This window comes from Protopterus annectens, chromosome 2.part0 (assembly GCF_019279795.1).
Source record: "Protopterus annectens isolate FY-2018-M chromosome 2.part0, PAN1.0, whole genome shotgun sequence".
NCBI lineage: Eukaryota > Metazoa > Chordata > Ceratodontiformes > Protopteridae > Protopterus > Protopterus annectens.
Genome location: NC_056728.1, coordinates 954699113 through 954726913, shown reverse-complemented (window position 1 = coordinate 954726913; position 27801 = coordinate 954699113). Strand labels below are relative to the sequence as shown.

Sequence of the window (27801 nt, the reverse complement as noted above, 5' to 3'; positions counted from 1 at the left end):
CCTCACACAATCTGATCATTGCGTATCTTCCTGTCCAGGCTCTGGCTCACCCTTTACCCACCCCTTCCGTCCTCACTCAATCTCTCAGACCTATTATAATATGCTTAACTACCTCACTTCATCTCAACTCCAAATACAGTACTTATCCAACTACTTTCACCTGGCTTCCTCTCACTACCATGTATACTACTCACTCAGTCTCCTCTCTTACTCCTCTATCTTCCCCTTCCATCCCATTAGCCCTTCTAGCTTGTTCCACCTTCGTGTGGAACATCTGCTTTATATCTGTTTGAGTTTAGTGCAATATTTGTATACAAGGATTTAGTATATGAGTTTAGAACAGTATCTGTTTGAGCTTAGTACTATCTGTATATACATCCTACCTTTATTCCTAGCCTCTAGGTAGATATTTGTATATCTGTTCATTACTATGTTTCATATTGTATGTATATCTAATGCTTGCTGCAGTATTTATTATTTGCTATGTTATGTATATTTAATTGTTCTTTATGTACTCTGTTGCTCATTTATTGCTCTGTGGAGCTTTTCTCCTCTGGCCTCCTTTGAAAAAGGACCTGTGTCCAGTTGGAATTTCCAGGTAAACAAATGCAAAAATATAAATAAATAAATAAATAAATACATATCCTTATTATTTTAGGCATTGCCTTGATTTTTTGTACTAAAAGGTTGACAGGCATGGCTGGATTTTTCGTTTTACTTCTAGACAGCCACAAAGTCTAAGTTTGGTAAAAGGGACATCACTGAATATCGCATCTCAATGGCAAAACATCTTGACATTATGACAGTAACTTTATATTCTTTGGAGAAACTCTTCATGGGGGGTAGTTCCCCATGGAAGTATAACCTTGAACTCAGCTCAACGTCCTTTGTATATCTCTTGTTTGTGGTACCTCTTTTTCTTTCTTCTATTCCTATTTAACTACATGTCACTTTTTTCCCCACTTATGTACTGCAATGATTATAAGATGGTAGTGGAATGTATAAGTGAAAAAATGGTTTACTATCATAATTTAGAATCCAACTCCGTCGACCGCACTATGTTCGAACACGGAAAGTTGAACATGGCAATGTCGAACTTCAAAAGCAAGCCGAGGAACGGGTTTTAACATGGGTCGAGATAGGTGTTCACTGCTATTACCGAACTACAAACCTCGCCCCAATCTTGACCCATGTTAAAACCCCGTTCCATGGCTTGCTTTTGAAGTTCAACACTGCCGTGTTTGACTTTCCATGTTCGAACATAGTGCGGTCGACGGAGTTGGATTAGAAATTATGATAGTAAACCGAAAAAAATATATGTATTGAAAATTGCACTTAGTAACTTTTGATTATAAATATAGGAATATTTGTTTAATTTTATAAGGATATTTTTGGTCCTCTGCTGCAGATCTGACCATCTACTGCTAAAAAGTGCCTCTCTACTAAACTCATGATGCCTCCTCACCCCCTGAACTGAGGCCAGCAGCTTGGGACAACAGCTGGTGGAAAAATTATCTAAGTTAGAGGAAGAAGAATGGAGAATAAGACACTTGGGTATTTTTCTGCAGTACCATCTGTTTTCAAGGCAGTCATTTTTGCCCTAATGTTTTTCTCTGAGGGGGTAGAGCATGCAACATTGTAATACATGAGCTTACCCATTCCTATAATATGACTCACTGATATCCCTAACCTCCACAACACAGTGGTAGGAAAGCTCAAGCTCTCTTTCTGAGATAAGCAAGCCGGTCACTGACTGCTCAAGCCCACCTCTCTAGCCTGTCAGCACTGCAGGCAGATTCCCAACTCTTGTGACAACAGGCCATCTATACAAGGCCATTTTTAGATGTAAATGATGTGGAAATAATGTGATAAGAATTAGTAAACTATGTGCAGAAGTGTGTGTGTATTTATGTATATAAACATATATATATATATATATATATATATATATATATATATATATATATATATATATATATATACATACACACACACACATATATTTAGATTTACTTCTAAACCTCAAAATCCCATAAATATATATATATATATATATATATATATATATATATGCATATATTTAGATTTACTTCTAAACCTCAAAATCCCATATAATCGAAAATCAGTTTTGAGAGGCGAAAACTGCGAAACCTTGAGTACCCGAACAGGGAGTTTTTCCCAGGGTAAGTAAACACCCAAATTTAAACAAAACACACACCGTAGTAAATAAAACTCACCTAGGCGGGGAGCTGTGCCCCCCACCCCCTTAACTATAAATACCAACTCTGGGACCACACTACAGTGGAGAGAAGAGCATGTTGGGCAAGTATTTAGTTACACTGGGAAAATTCTCCATTTGGGTATTCAAGGTTTTGCGATTTTCATCTTGTGAAAATGAATTTTGATTATATGGGATTTCGAGCCTCAGAAGGGGATCCATAATATACACACACACACACACATACACACACACATTATATATATATATATATATATATATATATATATATATATATATATATATGGCTCCATATCATATGATAGAAACCTCATTTGACTGAGACCATAAGACTGAAATTTCAAAAGGCTGAAAAGCCACTTGACTGAAACCCTAAGACTGAAGCCCATAATACTTAATTTCAACATACTAAATTTTAAACTGGACTGATTTATTATACACAACAAAGAACATTTGCAATCAACAAGCCTTGATTAGCCTTTGGAATTGAGATTATGAGTGTGTGTGCTTAAACCTGTGTGGGATAATGTGGTAAACAAGACAGATGAAATATAAATGGAAGGGATATGTGTAGTTCTTCAGCAGTGGAGAAGGCTAGGATGTAGAGGATGAAAATATAATTTATAGTTATAGTTAATATTTTCAAAAAATCCTTTTACATTCTTAGTGGAAATATATTTGAAATAGAACATTTTTTGTTGATTACGTTGTGAAAAGGGGTATCTGGAGACAGAAAGGTGTTTTCTGGAAAGAACAGGAAAGTATGAGGCTGGGAGAAATTAGATTGCACTGTAGTTGAATGAGTGTGATCTTGGAGCTGGTATAAATAAGTGGCAGGGGGTGTGGGGGGAAACTGTCTTCATTGTGGGGGTGAGGGGATTGTTTTATGCCATTTTGACTGATTGTGCAGTTAGACAGTTCACTAATTTGTCATTTGGCATTTTGGTCAGATGAAGGTAATGAGTGGGAATTTTTTAGTTTACAGAACATTTAGGGTGATCTAATTTAATTTATTGTAGCTCAAAACATTTTGGGGGCTAGGTGAGATTAGTGGCTGGATCCGGAGTATGACATGTTTGTTTTGTTAGTCTTTATTCTGATATTTTCAAATCTAGGTATTTGCTGTAGGTCAGTGCATCAGTTCATGATGCTTTTCCCCTTTCAGTTATCAGATTTCTTAATAATACGTTTATCCAGGGAGACCTGTAACTTCTTATTTTAAGTTATTTTAGTGGCAATAGCCATTCCTGACTATGACAAAGAATGCCATGAAAAGTAAATTGGGCAGAGGCGGGATCACAGTGTGAGTAGAAGGGGGACCGAATAATGAGTTACAATTTTTGTTCAATAATGCTAGAATAAGCTTCAGAAAATGTCTGATTTGAATAATAGTAGGAGAAACTCTGAGCACTTTGAAGAATTACTGAGAAAGAAGGGAATTGTAGTCACTTAGTAACGGTAGATGAATTAGAATAACTTTTTAGCTTGCAAGCAATATTTGTGATGAGAAGATCAAAAATGGAAAACTTGGAGTTAATTTATTAGGCCAGGTCCCAGTGGTGATCATCTGGGAAGGACTGGAACAGAAAGAAAGTGATTTAATAATGTTTTGTTTTTACCCTTGTAGTGGAAGATGAAGTCTCTAGTGATAATATGTTTATGATATTTGACAACATTATTTTGATTAAAGTATTCTGTATTGCAGTAACGATTGTGGAGTGATGTTTTTTTCCATTTATAGAATTTCTAGATATAACCAATGATGGGATACTACTGACACATTTAAGTATGAGAGTGACAATCTCCCCTGTTCTATTACCAAACATGTTCACAGAAAAAATAATAATAGGAGTTTTGGTAAATAATTCAGCCAAAGATCAAGGTTTGGCTGTTTATTGTTCATGCTAGCAGTATTCAGGTGAGCTAGGGCTAATTTTCTTAGTTTGGGGCTTGAAGAGAAAATGGATAAGTCTGACCTGGACTTGACTAAATGCTAGCACAGAGGGACAGGGTTGGGACGCTGGTGAGAAATGATTATTTTAAACTAGGAATAAGGATGCAAGAAAAAGGCATATAATGATATAAATTCACCTGTGTAGAATGGCACTGTAGATTAGGAAGAAATTTTACACATGAAGACCCCCAAAGATGAAGGCTGGCATACAGGTAATTGCTGCAGATGGTCTATTTATTGTAGCGGTATGATGACAGTTGCTTGTGCTGAGGTTTCCAAGTGAAATGGGAAAAGCAGGACGAGCAGAACACTCAGATATAGGTGCACGGGAATCACTGGGTACATTAGCAGCGGAATGAAGTATCTGACCATGCTGGTCAGTAAAGTACAGCCATTGCAGTTAATAAAATCAGGCTTGAGCTTAATGAGACCAAGTAAAAGTGGGGGTTTAAGAGATTATAGTAGTGAGAAAGAGATGGAAATAAAGCATAGGTTTGAGAGACAAAAGAGATCTGTTTTTTGTGATGGGGTAGTAAATGTAAACAATAATAGGTTGCAAATAAGGTACATAAAAAAAAGAACTATAGTAATAAAGTGTGCAATGATATTGCTAACGCAGCTGAATCTTGTAATGACTACAGTTTGAAAGATCGAACACTCATATGAGCAAACACTTTTTTTTCTGGTATGAAACAAACTGAATGCTCATATGAGAACACTCCCTTGAATGGATTTTTTGCTGGCAGCCTTTTGTATTGTACATCAGGTAGCAGTTTAGCTCCCATTCACCTAACTCATCTGTGACCATCTTCCCCAGGAAAGCTTAACTTGCTCTTCTCAAATCCCACACTACTGCCTTTTTTTCTCCACAAATTCCCCTAGTCTAAATCACACTGTTACATGATCACTACTGGCTAAAGGAGTCTTAACCCTGGACAGCAATGACACTCTTTGCATTATTTAGGATCATGCATATAGTTCTATCCTTTCTGGTACCACCTGGCTAAACTTTTCATGGTCCCACTGCCTCTGTCCTGTAGCTTGAAATCTTCCAGTCTACTTGTTGCAGACTCAGACCCCCCCATGACTGTTCCTTCTGTCTCTCTTCAGTCTTTCATCCTCCTTTCTTGTTGTTTATAGTTGACAATATATTGTATCAAATGCCAGCTGCCCCCCCTTTCTATTATAGCACTCCTTTATATTACATTAATAAACATAGTACTTAACCTAGCTTTTAAACCTTGCTATACCCTTCAACCCTTCCTTGGTTTAATGTTTTTCCTTCATCCAGATCACACATCTGATATCCTCAGATGTGTGGTCAAAGAGAAGGAAGAATTGCTACTCCACCCCAGCTCTCCCTTCTGTTTCATTCCAGAGCAGTCTATATCCTGATACCTCTATGCCCATCCCCTGAACATTCTCCTGTGATGCCAGCAATGTTCTTGCTTCCCGTCTGCATTACTGCTTTTGGCTCCCCTGTCTTCCTTTGTACTGCACAGTAAGACTACCCAGCCACAGTCTGACTCACCCTGGTTTCTTCCCCTGCTACATTCTTATTGTCTATATTTAAATGACAGCAAAAACAATCAAACCAGACTTTGCTGAGCTAAAGCTGAAAGCAAAGTTCAAATAGCAGTTGGACATATGATGTTAAGTACTGCAGCACTGCATGGCCAGGCTAAAGCAACTGTCTTTTAAGCTTCAATAATGCAAGGCAACAAATTCAGGTGTCTGTTAATAGCAAGGCAGAGCTGGACTGTATAGATTGCATCTCAGATATGAGACAAATTAAATAATTTACAGCAACCCTTTAGGGCCTGTATGTACAGCCAGTGCCCTACTTTAGAAATAATACTGAAAAACTTGAAAACCAGTTTTAATTTTTCTACCACAGCACTATTAGGGGGTCAGACTATATAGTGAGGATCATTCCCCAGTAGCACAGTAGCATAGTTAATCCTTTTAGAAAGCAACGACTAAAAATAATATGATATCATGGAATCTTCCTTTTAAAATATAATAGGAACTGAAATAATTCTGCATAAACTTGAGTGGTTCAAGAAGTAGGAGATATTTGCTTTTTTAGCCATTATATCAGAAGTTGTTACACTGAGCTAAACCAAGATAGGTCAAGAGAATGACCCTGTAATTTTTGACGTCTGTTATTGCCCAATGGCAGTATATGCCTTTTCAGCAGTGGGCAGAATGAAATTAGGGCACTCCAGGAAAAAGGTTCTCTCATCCAGTGAAAGAAGGGAGTGTGAGTTCTGAGCTGGCTACGGGGTATTACATAACACTGGGCATTTCTCAGAGAAGAAAACTTTATTAATGGGGCGGACAGAGAGTACTGTGGCTACTTCTGAGAGGCACTACAGCAAAGGAAATGCAGTAATGTTCCCATCCAAGCGATAGTGACAGATATCAAATAGTTTTCTTACAGTGGGGACATTTAGTATGCGCTTTATATTTTAACTGACTATAGCTCTCAGAGAAGGATCATTTCTGTAATTTCCCAGGATAAGGGGATGTTACCAAACCACAGAGAGAGGTTGAAGAAACCCACAAATGCTTTGTCTGTAAAATGAAATGCCATTTTGAGCCTGGAAGAGTACTGCCTGTTGGCAGTATATGGGCAGGAGATACATATCTGTTAAAGGAAGTAGAAGCTGTCAAGCCACCTCAGCTGCATTTGTATGGACTATGAAGGATAATAAAAGGCAGCAGACATTTGGAATGAAGAAGATGTGCAGGAATGGACCGATCAACTACTGAGCTAGAGTGCAGCTTTAAAATTATAATTATGTTAAGTTTCCAGGCACACACTTCTCAATAGTTTCAACTAGGCAGAAGAAGGCAATAACGCATTTATTATAAGAACCTAGGCATTATTTTCTGCATGACATGGGGTACATATATAGACTACATTATCATATGGTATTGTACAATTGAACTCAGTATATACATACAAATTAAAAAAATAATCTGGTACTTTAAAAGGGGTTTCAAGTAAAAGGAATTAAGTCAAACAGTTTTCTCCATAAAATGCTGGATACTAGAGTTTACTAGTATTCTTTTATGAGTTAAGTTGTCAGTCCGATCAAGTAAAACACCAGTTAAAATTCATTAAATATAAAATAAAACAATAGTATTTCCTACCTTTCACCTCTAGCACTGTTTTTCTCAAAAGCGAGCCTAATCCAGATTGAGTTAGACAACTGATTTCGCCCTGATGACCTTTTGTGATATTCCGTAGCTGGAAGATTTGGCCTGCTGCCATGAGCTGGTACCTCAGCCTGGGCATCCGCTGTACAAGTTTCCCATTGTGAAACCAGGTGATGTTGGATGTTGAGCGATCAGGCAAGGGACAACCTGGGAAGATGCATGTAAAACTATAAATTCTTATTACATAGTTTGAACTGTTAAAAAATAATCCAGCAAACTTTTATGACAAAGGACTTAGCCTTCTCTGCAAAGGTAACACAAATAGCTATGTATCAGTGCAGTGTTTCAGACGATGACGATACACAAAAGCAGTTTTAATAAACAGACCTTTTAAGTGTTCCCTTAGTGAAACTAGTAACAACATGGCTTACTGTGTAAGTCTTCATTTTTCAGGTGCATCATATAGTGCTCAAAATGTTATATAAGAAAACATTTCCTTTTTCCTGCCGCTTACTGTTTGAGGAGATCCTTCCTTTTAAATGGCAACTAATACATTGTTTACTTACACAGAATTAGTATTACTCTGTGTGCTGAGTAGGCAGTGGGTCAGTTCAAATTTTTCATTGGCTGTTAGCTTGAAATTGTGATTTCTAACCACAGCTAACACATCTCTTTCAACGTGGTAATGAAGTTGCAAAAGAGATGACATAGCCAGAAAGTGGGGACTACCCTGACCAGCTTTGTTAAAGGGCAGAGGAAACAAGCACAGAGTTTGGTGTGGCAGTAATGACTGAATCAAATCATACCTTGATAATGTTTACCCCATTTGTTCCTGCTTTAATGTAAAATGGCACATTTAACTATTTTTGTTTCACAAACCTTTGAAATAGTGCAGATCATCTTAAATGTGTATTGTGTGCTGACAATGTCAGTGATGGGGTCTATGTATCCCATGTGTAGTGGGAAAAGTATAGAATTACAGCAAATGGGGAGTGTAAGGATGAAAAGTTTTTGGTATCATAGTTCTAAGATAAATAATATTAAGCTGTTCTGCTATGATACCTGGAAGAAGCCAGAATGACAAGGAACTTCCTTTTTAAGTTGATACGATAATTGGTGGTTGCTGTGCTATGGAAGACATTGGTGAAGATTGTTAGCATTCTGCAGCTATTCCATAATGATGGAATTAGCAGCACATCTAAACTAACACACAGTGGGATACGTGGCTCTCATCTTCCCTCCTCTGGCATGCAGTGACAAATTATTCCCTTATAGCATCTGCACAGATGGAGACGGAGAGGGACACTATTTATGTGACAGAGGGGGCAGATTATTCAGCATGATGTGACATGGAGAGCCAAAAAAAGAAAATAAATGGCTCACAGCAAGCCCAGTAGTAAGAAACAAGTAAAAATGATAATCTGGTATTAAATATTTGTTTGAATTCTTGGTTTTCACAAACATGAAATGTCAGTGATGCACTGCATATTTGAAAAAGGCAGTAACAAAATGTGAACTGTAGTACAAGTACTTACTGTGACATGGCTAGTGATGACTGTTGGGTTTCTGAGTGCTTACCCAGCATGGCTTGTGATTTTATTTATTTCATTTGTTTACTGGGAAAGTCTGACTGGGTCATGAGGTACCCATTTTCAGTGGAGGCCCGGGGAGAAAAGCTCCAGATACATATGATTAACAGAATGAAAAACTAGACAGACATAATAAAGTCATAATATTCAAGCATAAATATGAAAACAACACATTAGAATGAGAAAGACAAAGTCATAACATTCAAGCACAAAATTTGAAAAATTACACATTTGTTTGTCAGAATAAAGACTCAACAGGCATAATAAAGTCATAATGTTTAAGCATAAATTACAGGGAAAGATGCAGCATTCTTTACATAACAGATGATTATCATAATGATTATTAATATTCTAGATGTAATGAAATATGGTAACAGATTATACTTGTGAAGGTGTAGGATACTATGAGTAGAGAAGGGTAGGGTGTGATAGAGGGGATAGTAGGAATAGATTTGGAAAAGATATGAGTGTAACCTCAGGAGAGTATGCGTAGAGGAAGGGAGGGTAGGGTAAATTAGTAGTGTGGATAGAGAGAGTAGAGGTAGAAAAAGGTATGAACGTACCTCAGCCTGGGCTCATACAGGAGCAAATCCAAGCTTTGCTGAAGTTGTCTTTTATAGAAGTTTTGAAGGAGTGCAGGTTAGTAGCAGTTCTGATAGATAAAGGAAGGGAGTTTCATAGTTTTGCCACAGACCAGAGTAAAGGATTAGGCCTGGGGTTTTGTTAGGTTTATAAGTTATGAGGAGATGTTTGTCTTCAGATCTGAGATGTTTATTTGGGATATAAAAGTTGATTAATGGGCTAAGAGCAGGAAAAGCTAGTGGGTTGTGGATGATTTTGTATAATGTAGTGCGTCTGTGTGTAGTGGAGGTAGAGGGGGAGTTCAAGTCATCTTAGGGAATATAGGGCTTCACAGTGATGAGTTAGAAGGGTTGCATTTACTGAAAATGTGACAATTTTGTTATAGCAGCTTTCTGTTTTTTTTTTTCTTAGGAGGTCTGTAAGTTAGTTAAAATTGGGGCCCCATATAACAGTAACAGCAAGAGGTAGGTTCTGACCAGGATAATTTTGGTAGCTGCTGTGAGGAATTTTTTATTCCCATATAGCATGCCTAGTTTTTGGTGTTTTTTTATTTATGTATATGGTTTTGTATGTTTAGGTCAAACTTGAAATTATCGTCAGTTGTGACACCAAGGAGAAGAAGCTCTTTTTTGGGGGGGGGGGGGTTCAGTAGGAGATCAGCATTGGAGAGCCATGTTTCTATAGAAGAGAAAGTTTGTGTTAGTGTTGTAGATGTGAGTTAATATGTCTGATATGCAGATGATAGTACAGTCATCTGCATATTGGATTAGAGTGCCTTCACAGGAGGATGTATGTAAGTTATTGATGAAGACATTAAATAGTAAGGGGCCAAGAATGGATCCTTGAGGAATACCTGTGGGGGTGATATGATATGGGGAGATAGAGCCTGCCATTTTACTCCTGCTGCCTGTCAGCTAGGTGGCTAGAAAACCACTGAAGTCAGGAGGACAGACCAATGTTTGAAAGTTCTTTTAAGGGGTTTGGGGTGAGATAGCATGGCAGATGCTTTTGACAAATCTAGAATTACTGCAGATACTAGTTTGCCAGTGTCACGGGCTTTGTTGACAGAGTCCATGAAAGATAATAAGGCTGTTGAAGTACTGTGCACAGGTCTAAAGCCATGTTGAGTGTGGGAAAATAGGCTGTTGTGTGTGAGAGATGGTGGAGAAGTTGTAGGTGCACACATGTTTCTAGAATCTTAGAGAGTGGGGACAAGATTGCAATAAGATGAAAGTATGTGATGTCAGTGGAGCTGCGTCCCTTATGTAACGGGATAATGTGTGATCTTTGTCATAGGTTAGGGACATGTGATTCAGTTATGGATCTAATAATTAAGATGCTAAAAGGGAATGCTATAGCCTCTGTGGCAAGTTTTAGGTATTCTGCTGGGGGCTGGGGGTTGTCTGCTCAGTTTTTTTTTTCAATCATCTTTATTGAATTATCACTTGTGACATAGACAAATTTGCATTCATATAAAAGTTAAACTATATTAACATAACAAACATTATACTTCACATATGTTGCTATATATCATATAACATAAGCAGTATTACATAAATTATTCAATTCCTGCCTTTTGTTGTCTACTCAGGTTGAGCGATGTTTCAGGTTTTGTAGTAGTTTTTTTTTATTTGAGATAAAGGGATGGGCTGAAAAATAAGCTGGGAATGGTTTGTTTTTTGTTATGAGTGTGTCTGTGTGTGTGTAATGTGTAGGGTGTGTAGAGGTTAGTATTGGGGGTATTAGTAGAAGTAGTGGGTTGGGGTGGATGAGTTGGGTTTACTTTTAGGTTGGATATGGCCTCTATAAAGTATGAGTTGAATTTCATGGCTGTTTGAAGAGGTGGTATATTGGGGTATGGATTGGGATTATTTTTATTTCCTGGGTTGGGTAGTGATGTTACAGAGGACCAGAATTTCTTAGGGTTGTTTTTGTGGTTATCTTGAATGTAGGAATAGTATGTTTTTTTTGTCATGCAACATTTGTCTTTTGTTTGATTGAAGAGTTGTCTGTATAACTGAAGATTTATGTTGTTTTTATTCTTTAGAATGGCAGTCCATTCTTTGTCCCTGTCTTTCATTAGAATTTTACATGATTAGGTGAGCCATGAGGCATGGTTATATTTTATTCCTTTTGTTTGCTTGGGAGTTAAGAATGCTTAGGAAGGTGCTGTTGAAATGTTCAACTGCACCATCAAAGGGAGATTCATTAAATACCTCTTTTTGAATCTTTGTAGGTTGCGTATAGTTTTGAACTTGTATTGCTTTGTGGGTTGAGTGATAGCCCTGTGAGTATAGGCTGGTAGGTGGTCACTTAAGGAGTCAGGGAGTGTACCTGAGGATGTAAAGTTAGAAGTGTTCGAGACAAGTATCCAGTCCAGGGTGGAATGTTGGATGTTATTTCTGCAATATCTGGTAAGAGTATTTATAAGTTGAGTAAAGCCTCAGCAGTTTATATTGTTTGTTGGGTTGTGTGAGGTTAGTGTTTGCCAGTAAATGTTAACATCCCCTATGATAATAGTTTCATTTGGTATTGTTTCAGATATCCAGGCTAGAATATTTTCTAGAATGGGAATGTTTTATCCACTAGGGATGTATAAAACAACTATACAGATGTTCTTAGATGAGTTAAGTTTTAAAAATGTTATAAGGATTTCAGCTGTGCAAAATTTTGTTACAGTATTTCAGTATGGGGTAATTATCATGTTTTTAGGGAAAATTAGGCCTATTCCACCACCTTTTTTATGTGCTCTGACTACTCTGATAATGCTGCAACCGGGGAAAGAATATCAGTGTCTTTTATTTCTAGTTTTAGCTAAGTCTCTGTAATAGCAAGGATGTGTGGGTTAGAGTGTATTAACCAGGCATGAGAATGTCAGTTTATTGCACATGCTCCTGATATTAAGAGTGATAAGTTTTAGTTTTTTTTGTTGTCTGTGAAGTACAAATAGGACCTGAGTTGGGGTGAATGTTCCTGCACAATTTTAAGGCAGAGAAAGAACATTTAGTTGTTTTAGGAGTTTAAGTAATTGGGGTATTTGGATTAGGTTTAGGTTGTAGTGGATAGTATTGAGGATTTTATGGAGGGAATAAAAGAAGATCAGTATAGAGATCAGTGTTGGGGTTATTTGAGAGAAGCTTTGGTAGAGGGGATTGAGTGGTGATGATGAGGTAATAGTTGAGGTATGCTTTTGTAGTAGTGCTGCTGGAGGGGTTGTTAGGGTAGAAGGGAGAAGAAGGAAGAGAAATGAGAGGCATGAGTAAAACAGTACGATTGGTGTAGAGTGAGATAGCTTAAATGGAAGTAGAGGGGGAATTAGGGCTGTTGGAAGTGAAGACGTTATAGGGGGTAAAATATAAGTGAAAATACTGTGGGATAGTAGTGTAGATAAAGGAGGGTGTGGTCAGAGTAATATGGGTGAGGTGTGGGCAGAGAGATGTTGTGTAGTAGATTGATTGTAGTGTAGTTGTAATTGGAGGGAGTTTGCAGGAGGTGGAGCTAAAGGAAGTTTACATTTATAAAAGAAGAGAGGCGGGTTGTCCTAGTATCTTCTCTAGAATGTAAGAAATAGAGGGGTATTAAAGGCTTGAGTATAATGATGTAATCAAAGTAAGAAAAATGAGGGTTTATTTGAGAAAAGAAAAGGATACAATGTGGAATAGATAGCTACTATTAGGGAGGGTATGATTATAAATGGATATAGTGTATGGGAGGGAGAAAGATAGATGGGAATGGGGCTAAAAAGAGATAAGGAAGAGAAAACGAGAAACAAAAGTAACTGTATCGATGTAGTAAGGTGATCTGGGGAGGCTTTTGGAAAAGAGTCACAAGTGAAATGTGTAAGTAGGAAATATAATATTAGAGTAAGAAGAGGTAGGTCGCAATTGGAAGTAGGGTAGGGGAGCATAGTGAGTCTCCTATCCTCAAGACTATTTATAGTTCAATTTATAATTGAGACCAATCACTTTATAGCCGGAACAAAGCAATTAACAAAGAGATGCAAATAAAACAGGTTTTCTGTCATTTTCTGAGACAAAATACCTGACGTATGCAGTATAGTCTACTGGTCAAGCAGAAGGAGACAGTGGCCAACTTAGTAAAGAGGCCTGCTATTTTACAGAGTGGGCATGTATTTAACTGATTAAAGTTAATACGTGACAGGGTTCTTGTTGATAAATATGCTTACATGATACAATGACAATATTCTCGGTAAACTTGTAGGTATAGAGCTTTGTGACAGAGCTCCTGCAATACTGGGGTCAGATGTAGTGACTGCAGGCTATGAAACAATGACAAAAGTCTCAGTAAACTTGTAAGTGTAGGGCTTTGTGACAGAACTGCTGCAGTATTGGGGTCAGATGTATTGACCGGAGGATATGAAACAATGACAAAGTCTCAGTAAACTTGTAGGTATAAGGCTTTGTGGCACAGCACCTGCAATATTGGGGTCAGATGTAGTGACTGCAGGCCCTGATCTATGGAGGAGGATAGTAAATGAGTCTAAGAAGAGACAACAGTGATGACAGCTGAGTTTCTGAGCACTTACCCAGGCATGGCTAGTGCTGACAGTTGGGTTTCTGAGTGCTTACATAGGCATGGCTGGTGATGACAGCTGGGATTCTGAGTGCTTACTCTGGCATGGCCAGTGATGACAGTTGGGTTTCTGATGAAACAGTCATACAGTTAACAACGCTACCTCTCTGCCACTCAGTGGCCAACACTGTCAATGACACCACAGAGCATATTTCATGTTGTTAATTTATTTTCTTATGTTACTTTTTAATCGAGTAAATCTTTAAACATGAAGGTCTGTGACTCTTTTATGCCTACAGCACAAACTGCACTGTGTTCTGCTTCATGTCTGCATTGCTAGTTTTATGGACTTTCTTGTCTTATTCAAGCCTACAGCACTTGATAGACAGACCGTACACACCGTGCTACTGTTACAATGTTGCATAATCATGGTGCTAAGCTTGCGGTATTCAGTGCTTCATTTAAGTAGTTTAAATGACAGAAAATAATTTAAATGAACTAAGTACTGCTTTACTTTTTAATGCTACTCAAGTCAGAAGTTACAAACTTCATGACACCTGTGCAGACGGGAACTGAAAGTTTGACTGCTGAGTCCTACACTAAGGCACTGTACGAGCACATCCACTCATGCATGAATCGTGCCATCCCAAATAGAACCAAGATGCTCTCCTCCAAAAAAAGGAAACCAATCTGGTGGTCCCCTGCCATAAACAAACTTTACAAGAAAAGGAAAAAACTGTTGCAGAAAAGTGGAAAATCCCAGGATGCAAAAAACTCCCTTACCAGCCTCAGTAAGAAGCTGAGATCCCTCATAAAATCCTCCAAAGCTAATTATGAAAATAAAATTGCCAAAGATTCCGAAGACAACCACAAGGCATTCTATAACTATGTCAAGGATCTAAATGGCAATGCTCAGATCTGCTCTAAGCTAAAACAGAATGGCATTAAATATACTGATCCCAAGGATATTGCCAATACCCTGGCAGATCGATTCAGTGCCAACTTCACCCCCCTCTCACCCCATAAATGGCCCATCTCAATACTGGGAGATTGCCAAATTCCGGTAATAATGGCCACACAGGTAAAAAAACGCACTCTCCTAAGCTAAGAATAGAGCATCCATGGGACCAGATGACATCCCAGGCTGTGTACTACATGAACTACAAAATGAACTGGCACCTCACCTCAGTGTCATGTTTAATCATACCCTCACCTCAAGCTTCGTGCCCACTGAGTGGCGCACAGCTACAGTTATCCCACTCCACAAGGGGGGATCCACCTTGGATCTCAGGAACTACCGCCCCATCAGTCTGACGAGCCTGATCTGCAAGGCCATGGAACATATTATCATGGAACTTATAAACAAAGACATTGGCAACCTTAAAACACTAGACCCCACCCAGTTTGGGTTCGTGAAGGGCCAATCTTGTCTCCTGAACCTTACTGACTTCTTCGAATCAGTCTCCAGAGCCGTGGACAAGGGTAAGGCAGTCCACACAGCCTATCTGGACCTCGCCAAGGCCTTTGACACCATCCCCCACTCTGGAATCATAGATAAACTTACTAAGCTGGGCATTAATCCTTGCATCACTTGATGGGTTGCCAACTGGCTTACTGACAGACCCACACTGTAAAAGTAGCTGATTCCAAATCAAGCTCCAGACAAGTGACAAGTGGAGTACCTCAGTCCTGGGACCTCTCTTGTTTGGCATCTAATTCTCTGAAGTACAGGCCAACATTAAGGGACTCTGGTTAACAAAGTTTGCAGATGACTGCAAACTGGGAGCCATTATTGAATCCACAAATGATGTGGATACTCTACAAAAGGGCCTTACAGAAACAGATGCTTGGTGCCAGAGCCATGGGCTTAAGCTCAATGCCAAGAAATGTATAGTTATCCCCTTTGGGAAAAAACATGTACCCTTGAATTATCACATAGGTGGCAGTACACTAAACACCAAAAGTGTGATAAAAGACTTAGGGACACAGGTGGACAGTGGTCTCACCTTCAATAACCACATCGCCACAACAGTCAGGAATTCCTTCTATGTGGCACACCTCATCACTAAGGGCTTTTCATCCAGGAAAAAAGGAGGTCATTGTCCCACTCTACTCATCCCTCATTAGACTCATTATAGAATACAACGCCCCATTTGATATGTACCTCTCAAGACATCTGCAACAACTGGAAAGGCCGCAGAAATACCTCATTAAAAGAATCACAGGCCTAAAGCAGATGCCCTATGCTGACCACCTTAAAAAACTCCAGCTATACTCTGTCGCATATCGTCTACTCCGAGGCGATCTCTGCTTAACATACAAGGCCATGTCAAACCCAGAGCTGTTGGACATGCTACACTTAAAGAAATCCCAATCCCTCAGAGCCAAATGCTCCAGGGATCTAAATCTTGTCATCACAATAAACAAAACATGCTGGAGGGATAGGTTCCTGACCCAGAGACTCCCCAGACTCTGGAATAGACTCCCCATACATGTCAAGCAGAGCGCCTCTTTGGCCCTCTTCAAAAGGAACCTTGATGATTGGATGGGAGAAAGGAAATTCACCCCGGGGATCACATCAGTCACCCTGCTAGACAGGGGTCCAGGGAAGTAAATAGTGTGGGAAGAAATTGCCAGGGAATTGTTATGGCTTGGCTTGTATAGGCCCTAGGGCCGATAGCCTAGAACCAACCTATGAACCCTAAAGATTTCCTGACATTTAAATGTTACTCTAACTACAAGCTTCAGGCAGGTGCTGTCCAACCTGACAGCCCTTAGGAATCTAGAATACAAAGTTCATGTTGTGGTAACTGAAACACAAAAGCCAAAATAAACGGAACAAATCCATTGCCAAAATAGGTTTATTGCAGAGCTTTCGGGTAAACCACTCTTCATCAGTGCTAGTGAATCACAATTAAATACAAACTTTAAAAAGGAGCACATAAAAATCACATGATCACAATCAGCCTATCCTAAACACCCCCCCATTTTACAAAACATTTAAAACAGCATGATAAAATTCAATAATTTTGCATCTGTTTTCTAACTAAAACAGGCTTTATACTAACCACATTATTTACGTCAGGTTTAAAAATCAACAACTGCATCAAAGTAGCATAATGGATGTAGCTGTCACCTAAAACATTTCCATCATTTACTGTGAAGTTAAAGTGCAGGTCCTCAGAGAAGAGTCCATTAGGATCTGTTCATAGCTGCAGTCATAAAAGCACCCCAAGAACTATGCTAAACTACAAAAATTAGAATGCCTTCTGTATGTAACCTGTCTGAATAGACTGTCTGGTGAGGGTGATGTGGGACATTTGAGATTTGGAAGAGATGGTACCTGTACTCATACATCACTATACATCATCTTTGTTGGCAGTATCTCTCCATCCTTATTTGTTTTCATTATACTATGCTATATATTTCTTGAGGCCTATTAATATATTAATAGTCCAGTGTCAGTATTTCGTTTAGATGAGTGTCAAGCACTTTTCAGATCTCTAAGGTTCTCAGCTGTTTGCAGAGTAAGTCATTTGAAATTAAGTTCCCACAGCCTGTCAAAGTCTATTCTTTTCCATCTACCTCAGAAGACATCATTACCCTGGAGAGAAAGAGGTGTCAGAACATAAAAGAATATTTTTATTCAGTCATTTGCCATAATGGTCTCTGAGTAAAAAATGGATTTTATATATATATATATATATATATATATATATATATATATATATATATATATATATATATATATATATATATATATATATGACTTTAAATGCGGTGCTAAATACATCACAAAATAAAAAAAAAGTTGAGCTTCTGGATGACTGCAATAGTGAGAAGGGTGAAAACAATGGAAAAGATTCTTCACTATAAAATTTCTGATAGTATCCCAGAACTAATGGGTCGAGTAAAGTACTATACGATCAGTATCTTGTTAAAGGGATATTATTATTGCTTAGGGTTATGGAAATGGGTGAAAATGGTAAACATGGATATTAAGCAGTGGAAGAGAAAGGTAACTTAAAAGGTAGAAATCAGTGCTGGGAGCATTGTGCTGTTCAGGCTGTACATAGAATGTCTCTTGTGCACTTCAAAGTTTAGTCAGTCTATCTCTCTCGCTCAGTCTGTCTTTTCTCCTCCCCTTCTCTCTCTGTCTGTGGATAGTTCCAAAGCAGAGGCTTTGCTTTTATCTCTAGTGTGTGACTGACTTTCTCTGTCGTTTCAGTGCACAGGTCTGCCCCTGTGTGCCAAATACAGTACTTCCCATCCCTCCTTCCTCAATGGATTGGGCTGTGTAGTTTGTGATGCTATTTGTTAGTTAACTGCCTATGGTATTAAAGCCCAGTTAATAACCACTAGCTTGGGGTACAACCACAATATGTTTCACGATAGCTTTGAAGCCAGAATGGTTTCTACCTATCATCTGCAAGGATCACATGATTAAATTCAGCCAATAGCATTAGTAATACAATTAATCAAACCTAAGTGCTGAACTGGTGTATCACTCAATAAAAGCACTACAGAAAATGCTCAGTAAAGAAATAAAAAAGAGAAAAGGGAATATTCTGAGAAATGGCAATCTTGGACTTTCAGTCATTCAGTCTTGCTCTTCTGGGAGTCACATTAATGAGTCCTGGAATTTCAAATGGTTACTGCCTTCTACAGAAGCAAACAAGGACCGATTGTCTCCATACTGAATGAGGATACAGGCATGGGTTCGCTTTGCCTACCACAGTCAGTCTCTCTTGCATATGCATCCTCACATTCATTCTCTGGTTAAAACTTTACCCACCAGTTACACTTACTCAGTTTACTCATTACTTATAGTCATATCAGTGCCAAGTGTCTTATGTAGCTCCCTTTATCCCACTCTGAAACCAAAATAGCCTATTAAGGGTGTAAAAGGTTTATAATTATTTTCCATATCTATGTATATAATATATATATATATATATATATATATATATACACACACACACACACACACACACACACACACACACACACACACGCACACACACACAGACGCGCACACACACACACACACACACACACACACACACACACACACACACACACACACACACACACACACACACACACACACACACACACACACATATTGTTTTCATGCCACGCTTTATCACCACAAAGAATTTCACTGACACACTCATTCATCTCTCCTCTTCCCCCTGACTTAGAAAAATAGGAGTAAGGGGCAAGATCTCTGGACAGGTGCTGCCATTTTGCAGAGGACTAGAAGATTTTTAAATTCTCCAACAGCCCTCTACATCTTGGATGACAAGCATGGTGCAAAGTGTGCTGCACTGAGCTCCAGCCCTGATGCATGTTTCTCCATTATGCAAAACTCAGCTATAGTACCAGGCACTCCTTCATAGGGTGTGTCGTCCCTGGTCCTTGTGTATAGAGAGTATCTTCTGGACATTTACCTTGAAGCCACTCCTCTGCTGGGACTTAAATAAATTTGTGTCTCATGGGATAACTGAGCTGTCACTGATTATTCACCTTCAGTGTCTGAGCTGCTAAATGATTGTGGCTTATCTTGCATGAGGTCAGAATTGTATACTTCTGTTATTCTCCTACCTTTATTCACATTTCATTTGGAGGTCAAAGCCTTTGTTACCCCAGGAAGACTTCCCATGGACTACTACTCCATGTCAAACAGTATGTGCAAGGCTGAACTAAATTAGGATTCCACTCTCCACAGACAAAATACAGTATGACTGGTGTAATAGAATTACCCACATTCCATTCTTTCTCCATTATGGCACACTGATTACATTAATCATTTTATGAGTATATTCAGAAGAGTTATACTAACTATATAGATACTCTCCAAATGCTTGGATTCTTACAATTCTTGATTCATTTCTCCCTTTTAAAGGGAGTTTCCTGGGTCCCTCCTATCACTGCAAATGGCAGACATTAGTGAGACAAACCAAGCGCCAGAACATAGGTAATGTATCACTGCCACCCACCACACCCTATAAAATGAGTAATTCACAATCAACCATGTTAAAAACTGGAAATAGAGGAAATATACCATGATACCTGCTTGCCCTCTTAGATGAATCCAGCAATCAAAGTAAAAAAAAAAAAACTAGTTTAAATCCTACTTTAAATTTTACAGGAGTAAAAAACTGGTTAAGAAAGCAGAAAGGGATGGTTTTGCCTCATAAATGACTGCCTATACAGCCTACTTCTTTAAGCTTCTTCCATACTCTTATGCTGAGCCTAGTTCTGTGGGATGTGCCATCAACCAACACTGCAGACTGACACTTACCCAGCCTGTTATCCAGCATATCCACTTCCACAGCCTCTTACTCACAGGTGCAAGAGAGCTTAATTCAAAACACACACAGGGAAAATACAGCACTGTCTCTGCAAACCAGGAACTGAGCCAAATGTTGAAAACAAGTTGCATCAGGAACCATTTTGTTTTGGTCATCTTACTAACAACATGCCAGATATACTAAAAAAAGCAGTGTTTCAAGGTACTGTCATTCTCAGTTACAGAAGAAAAGATACTGAATGAGTTCAGTGCAATGATGAATTCTGGGAGCACATAGTACAATGTCGGAAGTTGTAAGGCCGGATCCCAAAAGAATTGCTCTCAGTGCAAATGACACTTACATTGAGAGTAGGTCTTCTGGAATCTGGCCCTCCACTGCAAACCTGTTTTTATATAGGTCTTACACTAAAGTAAGTCACTTATACTGAGAGCAGGTCTTTTGGAATCAAGGCAGACTTGCACTGAGAGCAACTCTTTTTCAATCTGGCCTGTAGTCTATGCTAAAAAAACAAAATTCCAACATTGTGGAAGCCACTACCTTGCCATTTTACAACAAAACAAATTAAAAATAATATTTGCCTCTCATATTATGTAGGAGCATTATTCTGCATGGTACAGCAAAATGTGATTACAAAACTTTTGTTTTTAGTTTCTGACCATAGCTGTTTAATTATTTCCATCCGTTATTGTATGTCATTGCAGTTGATTTAACAGTTGTCTAATCATGTTGCACATATTTATTTCTAATTCACTTTTTAAAAGAAAATGTTTAAAACAACACATTTTATGTTTCTCTAACATGGGAAAGGCATTATTTACCTCAGATAGTTGCTTTTATCTCACCTTCTCATACACAACACATCTGCTTTCCTAAATTTGTTTGGTTTCTTCAGGGATTCCTGTTTACCTCAACTACGAAAATGCAATGACTTTGAATGATTATATTAAAAATTGTCTATATTGTATTTACCTATTCCTTTCTGCCTTGGATCATGGCTGAAAAAGTTCAGTTTTCTGCCTTGGATCATGGCTGAAAAAATTCACTTTTCTTACCCAGCTAAGAAACACAGATCAAAAATGTAAACTCATATTTACTATATTTAGCTGATTTTTCCCAGTTGCATCTTTTGTCAGACAAGTGAAAAACTGCACGTTTTTAGTTTTGGCTGTTCTCAGTCTGAAATGAATCCTCAGTACATTGTCGTTTCACTCTGCCATATATTTTCATGAACATCTGTGCTGTGCACACTAACATGTACCTTACTAGAAACATAACTGCAAGCATCTAAACAAATTTGCATTTTTTACCGGTTTAGATAAGATGCTAGAACTTTTGCGAAATACAGCCAGCTATACATGTACAGTATATGATTAAATGGTTGCATTCATTGTTCACAGATGCAAGTCTTTACAGAAAGTATACTGCTCCTACAGACAGCCCCTAAATGCCAAAATACATGATGGATGTTATGGGTTCAGTTCTGAAACCATGTCAGCACTGAAGGGCTTGGTAAGATATTACCAAAGTGCCTTTCAACACTCATCACTTATTAGGCAAGCTATAGCACTAGCAAGCTATCCTTGACAGCTTTATGGATGCATGGATTGGACTTGGTAAATCCTTTCTTTTTTCATTTGTTTTCTTTTTAAAGACTAGATCATTTTTCATCCTTCAGAGAAATGTATCATTTGATATGGAAAGTGAATGAAATGCTTTAGTTCCAGAAGCAGAGTACAACAAAAAGCAAATTTGAATCATTTTAATGAAGCATTTATTTTCTCAGTTCTTTTCTGACTCTTCCTAGAAGTACATTATGCAGTGCAGTAAGGATAAGAACTCAGGGAAGAGATGCATACAATGAAACAGATTTATTCAGATGTCAGACTTGAAAAAAAAGTAAAGAAATACAGTTTTAGTCTTTTTGCTGTAAGACATTTGGACTGATTCATGCACTTCTTTTCCTAAAAAATAATAAGAAAAACTAAAAAGACTTCTCAGCCGATGCATGCTGGCTTGAGCTCATAGGTGTGTGTGTGTGTGTGTGTGTGTGTGTGTGTGTGTGTGTGTGTGTATATATATATATATATATATATATATATATATATATATATATATATATATATGGGTCTACTTCTCTTGTTTGAAATTACACTTTTTCGAACGAGAAGATCGAGACCCACTTTAGCGAAAGTGCACTTTCGTGACACTCATTTACTGAGCCACAGTACAGTGGGGACAAGGAAATATACCTTTTCCCCACTGTAGTGCAATCTCGGATTTAATATATATAAGTAGCAGGGGTGTGAGGGATGCAGTCCTCCACATGGGGGGTAAGCCTTAGCTAAAATGTTTTTTTTTGTTTGCTGGACCAGACACTCGCTGCTTATATATATATATATATAGCTAGTGGGGTTTGGCTTTATTGGCCTGAAATTGTCCATTAAAATGACTTCAAATGTAAAAGTCATGGGCATTCAGAATCGCCATATAGCTGAAACACCTGATGTTCATAAGGGTCATTTGCATATATCCCATAGGCCTCTGTTACAGGAGGTTTGGGAGGTCACTCTTTGAAAGTTCTAGCTTGGCTGGAGTTTTCATTTAGTTTTTTTTCTCATTAGTTTTTCAGTGTGACCTTTTAACTCTTTGTTTTCATGTGTTTTAATTTGTTATTTGGGATATTTTGCAATTACCCTAATGAAAATGGACATCAGCCAGGTTTAACTACCTCGTGTTTCTTAAGCTTAGTCAAACACTCTGCTTATGCTATGCTGAAGAGGTCATAACAAGGCCGAAATATGCATATCCATAGCTAGTGGGGTTTGGCTTTATTGGCCTGAAATTGTCCATTAAAATGACTTCAAATGTAAAAGTCATGGGAATTCAGAATTGCCATATAGCTGAAACACCTGATGTTCATAAGGGTCATTTGCATATATCCCATAGGCCTCTGTTACAGGAGGTTTGGGAGGTCACTCTTTGAAAGTTCTAGTTTGGCTGGAGTTTTCATTTAGTTTTTTTTCTCATTAGTTTTTCAGTGTGACCTTTTAACTCTTTGTTTTCATATATATATATATATATATATATATATATATATATATATATATGGGTACATGTCAGTACATCGACAAGTGAGAAGATCGACATCCACTTCACCGACACATGAAATAATCGACACCACAAATCACGGACATTTAACAGGTAAGAAGTTTAAATTTCGCTAATCATGCCTACCATGTTTTAGTAAGTGTGGCAGTGTTATGCATGTGTGGTAGGCATGATTAGTGAAATTTAAACTTCTTACCTGTTAAATGTCCGTGATTTGCGGTGTCGATTATTTCATGTGTCGGTGAAGTGGATGTTGATCTTCTAACTTGTCGATGTACTGATATGTACCCGTATATATATATATATATATACGGGTCTGTGGGCTATGTGTCATTTGGGTTGTGTTGGAGGATGGAGGTTGCTTGCGTTTCTGCTTTAGAGGTCTCTGTTGCTTTGACAGATTATTATTGAGAGCCTCCGTGAATGTTTTTGTGTTACTATGTGTGGATTTTGGTGGTGGTGTAGATTTAGTGAGACTATGTGATGAGTGTGGTGTGGTGCAAATGTTTACCTTCTCCTCATGACTGTCAAGTTCAGTCTTGGTTGGGGAGAGAGCTTTACCTACAGTTTGGCTAGATAAGTGCATCTCTCACAGGTTGTAGTATTAGGTTGTAGGAGGAGAGGGTTGTCTGTGTACATGAGGCAATTTCTACATTGCCTCGAGATGCCCAGATTCATCACATAGACAGGAGAGAACACTGGGAGCTGACCCTTGGACATGCCTGAATAAAAAACTATTTTCTTCTAGATAAGCGAGGAAAGTGAGTATAAGAGCTGTTTTTCTCTAAGCAAGTGAGAAAAGTAAGTACAAAAACTGTTTTCCTCTAGGTAATGAGGAAGACTGAGTGCTATAGTAATTAGTAGCTTATTTAGTGCTTACAAGTTCTGAACAAGGACTGAGCATGAATAAGCAAATTTCAGTGCTAAAACTAAGAATCTGTATCTGCACTAGACGAGTTACAGGACAGAAACAAGTGCAAATGCAGGCTTTCAAATCAGAAAGTTGAGAGAGATGGAAGATTGCCCAAGCAGCCAATAACTACAATTTCTGGGCCACTCCTTATGTGGTAGACAGGTTACCTAGTGCTTATACTCCCACTGATAAGCTAGAAGACTTCCCTCCAACACAGAAAGGCTTGGGGGGGGGCACAGAAGCTTACATAGAGTCTGTATCTGGAACACTAGTTACAGGAAAGGTAGGAAACAGGCTTACAGTTTTCTTTTTTTTTTTTTTTACAGAAAAGTAGCAAAAACAGTAGTAAAAATAATTCACATGCAGTGCAAGCTGACACACTTGAGTATGTGGCAATATTAGACCAAACTCAGTTTAAAAAATGCAATTAAATTAAAAAAGACTAAAAACAAGTGCAGAACGAGTTTATTAGGTAGAATGTGGTAAAGAGATGTGGTAATGATATATATATATATATATATATATATATATATATATATATATATATATATATATATATATATATATATTTAACATTTGTTGATCATGAAAATCCGACTAGGACAGAGCCTATTTTCAGTGGAGACCCAGGGAGAAACACTCCAGATGCATGTCTTTGGAATGTGGGAGGAAACTGGGACAACCGGAAGAAACTCAAGCGAACGCAAAGAGGACATGCAGACTCTGCTCGAGAATTGAGCCGGAGAACCTCTTTCTCTGAGATGACAACGGTTTATATATATATATATATATATATATATATATATATATATATATATATAGAGAGAGAGATATGCACACACATACACACACACACACACACACACACACACACACACACACACACACGCACGCATGTATATATATTTATACACATATATTATTGAAAGATCATATGAGTGAGAAATTATTACAAAACATTTTTAGAGCAATAAGTTTACAATCTTCAAAAATAAAACAAAAACATCTGCAGTTTAAATAATTACAAATTTGACATAATATAAAAACATTGGTTAAAAATCGATACAAGGTATATGACAATCATTTAATATTTAAAGAAATTTGACACAGTTTGTGAAGAAATTAAAGATAAGTTAGTCTAATAGACATGGGAACTGCAATATAAAGGGAATAACAGGCTTATGCATTTTTAGAGAAAACATCAGGGAAGAGAATTAGATAGCAGTAAGGAAGTAAGTGAAGAAGGGAGAGTCAGGAGGTATAAGCAATGAAAAGGTACTTGTTCACATTTAGGGATACCATTTATCCTGGTTTTGAGCAAGAACAGAGCCCGATTTTAGCTAGGAAGTCTTTCAGAGTGATTTTGAAAGATGGGAGGGAAGGTATAGACCTGATGGATACGGGTAAGGCATTCCAGGCCTTAGCAACCTTGTACAAGTACAGACAATGCCCAACAGATTTTCCAGGTTTGTAGACAGACAGGAGTTTTTGTTCAATGGATTGCAACGACCGAATGAGAACATAATTGTGTAGAATGTTTTTTAGTGCTGGACAGTTAGATGGATGCTGGATAATTTTATGGGTGCAAGAAGTTGTGTATATTTATTTATTTTATATTTGTTTATTTTACATTAGTTTACCGGGAAAGTCCAACTTGAAACAAAGCCAATTTTCAGCAGAGGTCCAGGGAGAAATGTTCCAGATGCATGTCTTTGTAATGTGGAAGGAAACCGGAGTACCCAGAGAAGACCCGCACGAATGCAGGGAGGACATGCAGACTCCACACAGAAGGCACTCCAGCCGAGAATCAAACCGGAGAACCTCTTGTTGTGAGCCGACAATGCTACCGGTACACTATTGGGCCGTCCAGTGTATATGATAGTTGATAAGGGAGTTCTAACCAATTTAGGCTTTTTAATGCTATACAGTGGTGGGTTCTGAAAATGGTATGTGCTGCAAGTTTAGCAAATTTGGTATAGCACTGTTCAAGTTTTAATTTTTGCGAAGCCCGGAAGTTAGTAAGGATGAAAGTGTCATAAAGAAGAGTGGAGACGAGATAAGTAGTGGCAAGCGTAGTTTTAGCTGTGTCAGTGAGAAAGGTTTTGGCTATGTAAAGCTTGCCTTCTCTATTTTTTTATGAGCTTTTCTTATGCAAGTCTGTATATGAAGGGTGAATGTAAGATTAACATCCACTATCACCCCTGATAATTTGTTATGAGAAGTGACTACAATGGTTGCACTGTCAAGAAAGAGGACCTTAAATTTACTTTGTTTTTTCATGAGAGAGGGATTTGGGGAAACAAGTAGTAATTTGGTCTTTTTTTGGGTTGAGTATGAGTTGTGAGTTACAAAGCCATGTTTCAGTGTCTGTTAAAGCTTCCTGAGTAATTTTTTGGAGGTGTAAGATATTGTCAGATGTTCAAATGAGAATGGAATCATCTGTGTATTGTATTAGGGTGGCCTGTTGTGAGGATGTATGGAGGGTGTTGGTGAAAACGTTAAAGAGGAAGGGACCGAGGATAAAGCCTTGTGGTACACTGTTAGTGACTGGGAGGTAAGGAGAGAGCATGGAGTGCCAGTTTACTGATTGACACCTAGCTAAACTTTGGAACATCCTTCCTCCAGACATCTATGCTACTAAATCCTTAAGTCCTTCAAACTCAGTCTGAAAAAACATTACCTCAACTCTCATATCTGCCAATGCTCTTAAGCATAAACTAAGACATTTAATCTGTCTCCCTTCAACTCCTCCCTCCCCCTCACATCTTTCCTTTAAACTATCTTCTGGCAACTATTCTTTACCTTATCTTTCCAGAACTCCAATCAAATCTTTAGACTATCACCTGGCAACTGTTTTATAGTTCATCTTTCCAGAACTACAACCAAAACTTCTCCATATCCTTCATCATACTCCTTTTCATACACAATCCTTCTTTCTGCATCTATCCCAGACACTCCATATTTTTCTTTTTTTACACAAAGTACCCTACTATAATCTTTCTCTAACACATCATAGACCACCTTCTTACTTAATCCCCCCTCCTTCTCCTAATTCTTTCCCCTTACATCTTTACTAATTCTAGTATCTTTTCCTCTTCCTCATATATTATACTTAGTCTGCATACTCTAACCCTCAGCTTTTCTACCTGCAATTTCCAGGCAAAACTAATCTGATTCTTTCCTGACAAATACTGTATAATGTACTACAAGCTAAATGATAATGTCTTTTTAACTTATTACTGTATATCTCTGTTTGCCAATACTTTTACTATTGGAGCTTTTCTCTACTGGCCTCCATTAAAAATGGGTTTCTGACCCAGTCAGACTTCTCCAGTACCAAATGTCTACACATACTTACATACATACATATATACATACATACATACCTACATAACTAAATA

At 38.1% G+C, this 27801-nt stretch overlaps 1 protein-coding gene across 1 annotated transcript in view; it reads right to left on the bottom strand.

The window, feature by feature from the left end:
* Window positions 1-27801, bottom strand: part of ADAMTSL1 (ADAMTS like 1) — a 4128157-nt gene that overhangs the window by 328726 nt on the left and 3771630 nt on the right. Inside the window, exon 24 of the mRNA XM_044061207.1 lies at window positions 7353-7565. Coding sequence (XP_043917142.1) covers window positions 7353-7565 — 213 coding nt within the window. The remainder of the gene's footprint in view (window positions 1-7352; window positions 7566-27801) is intronic.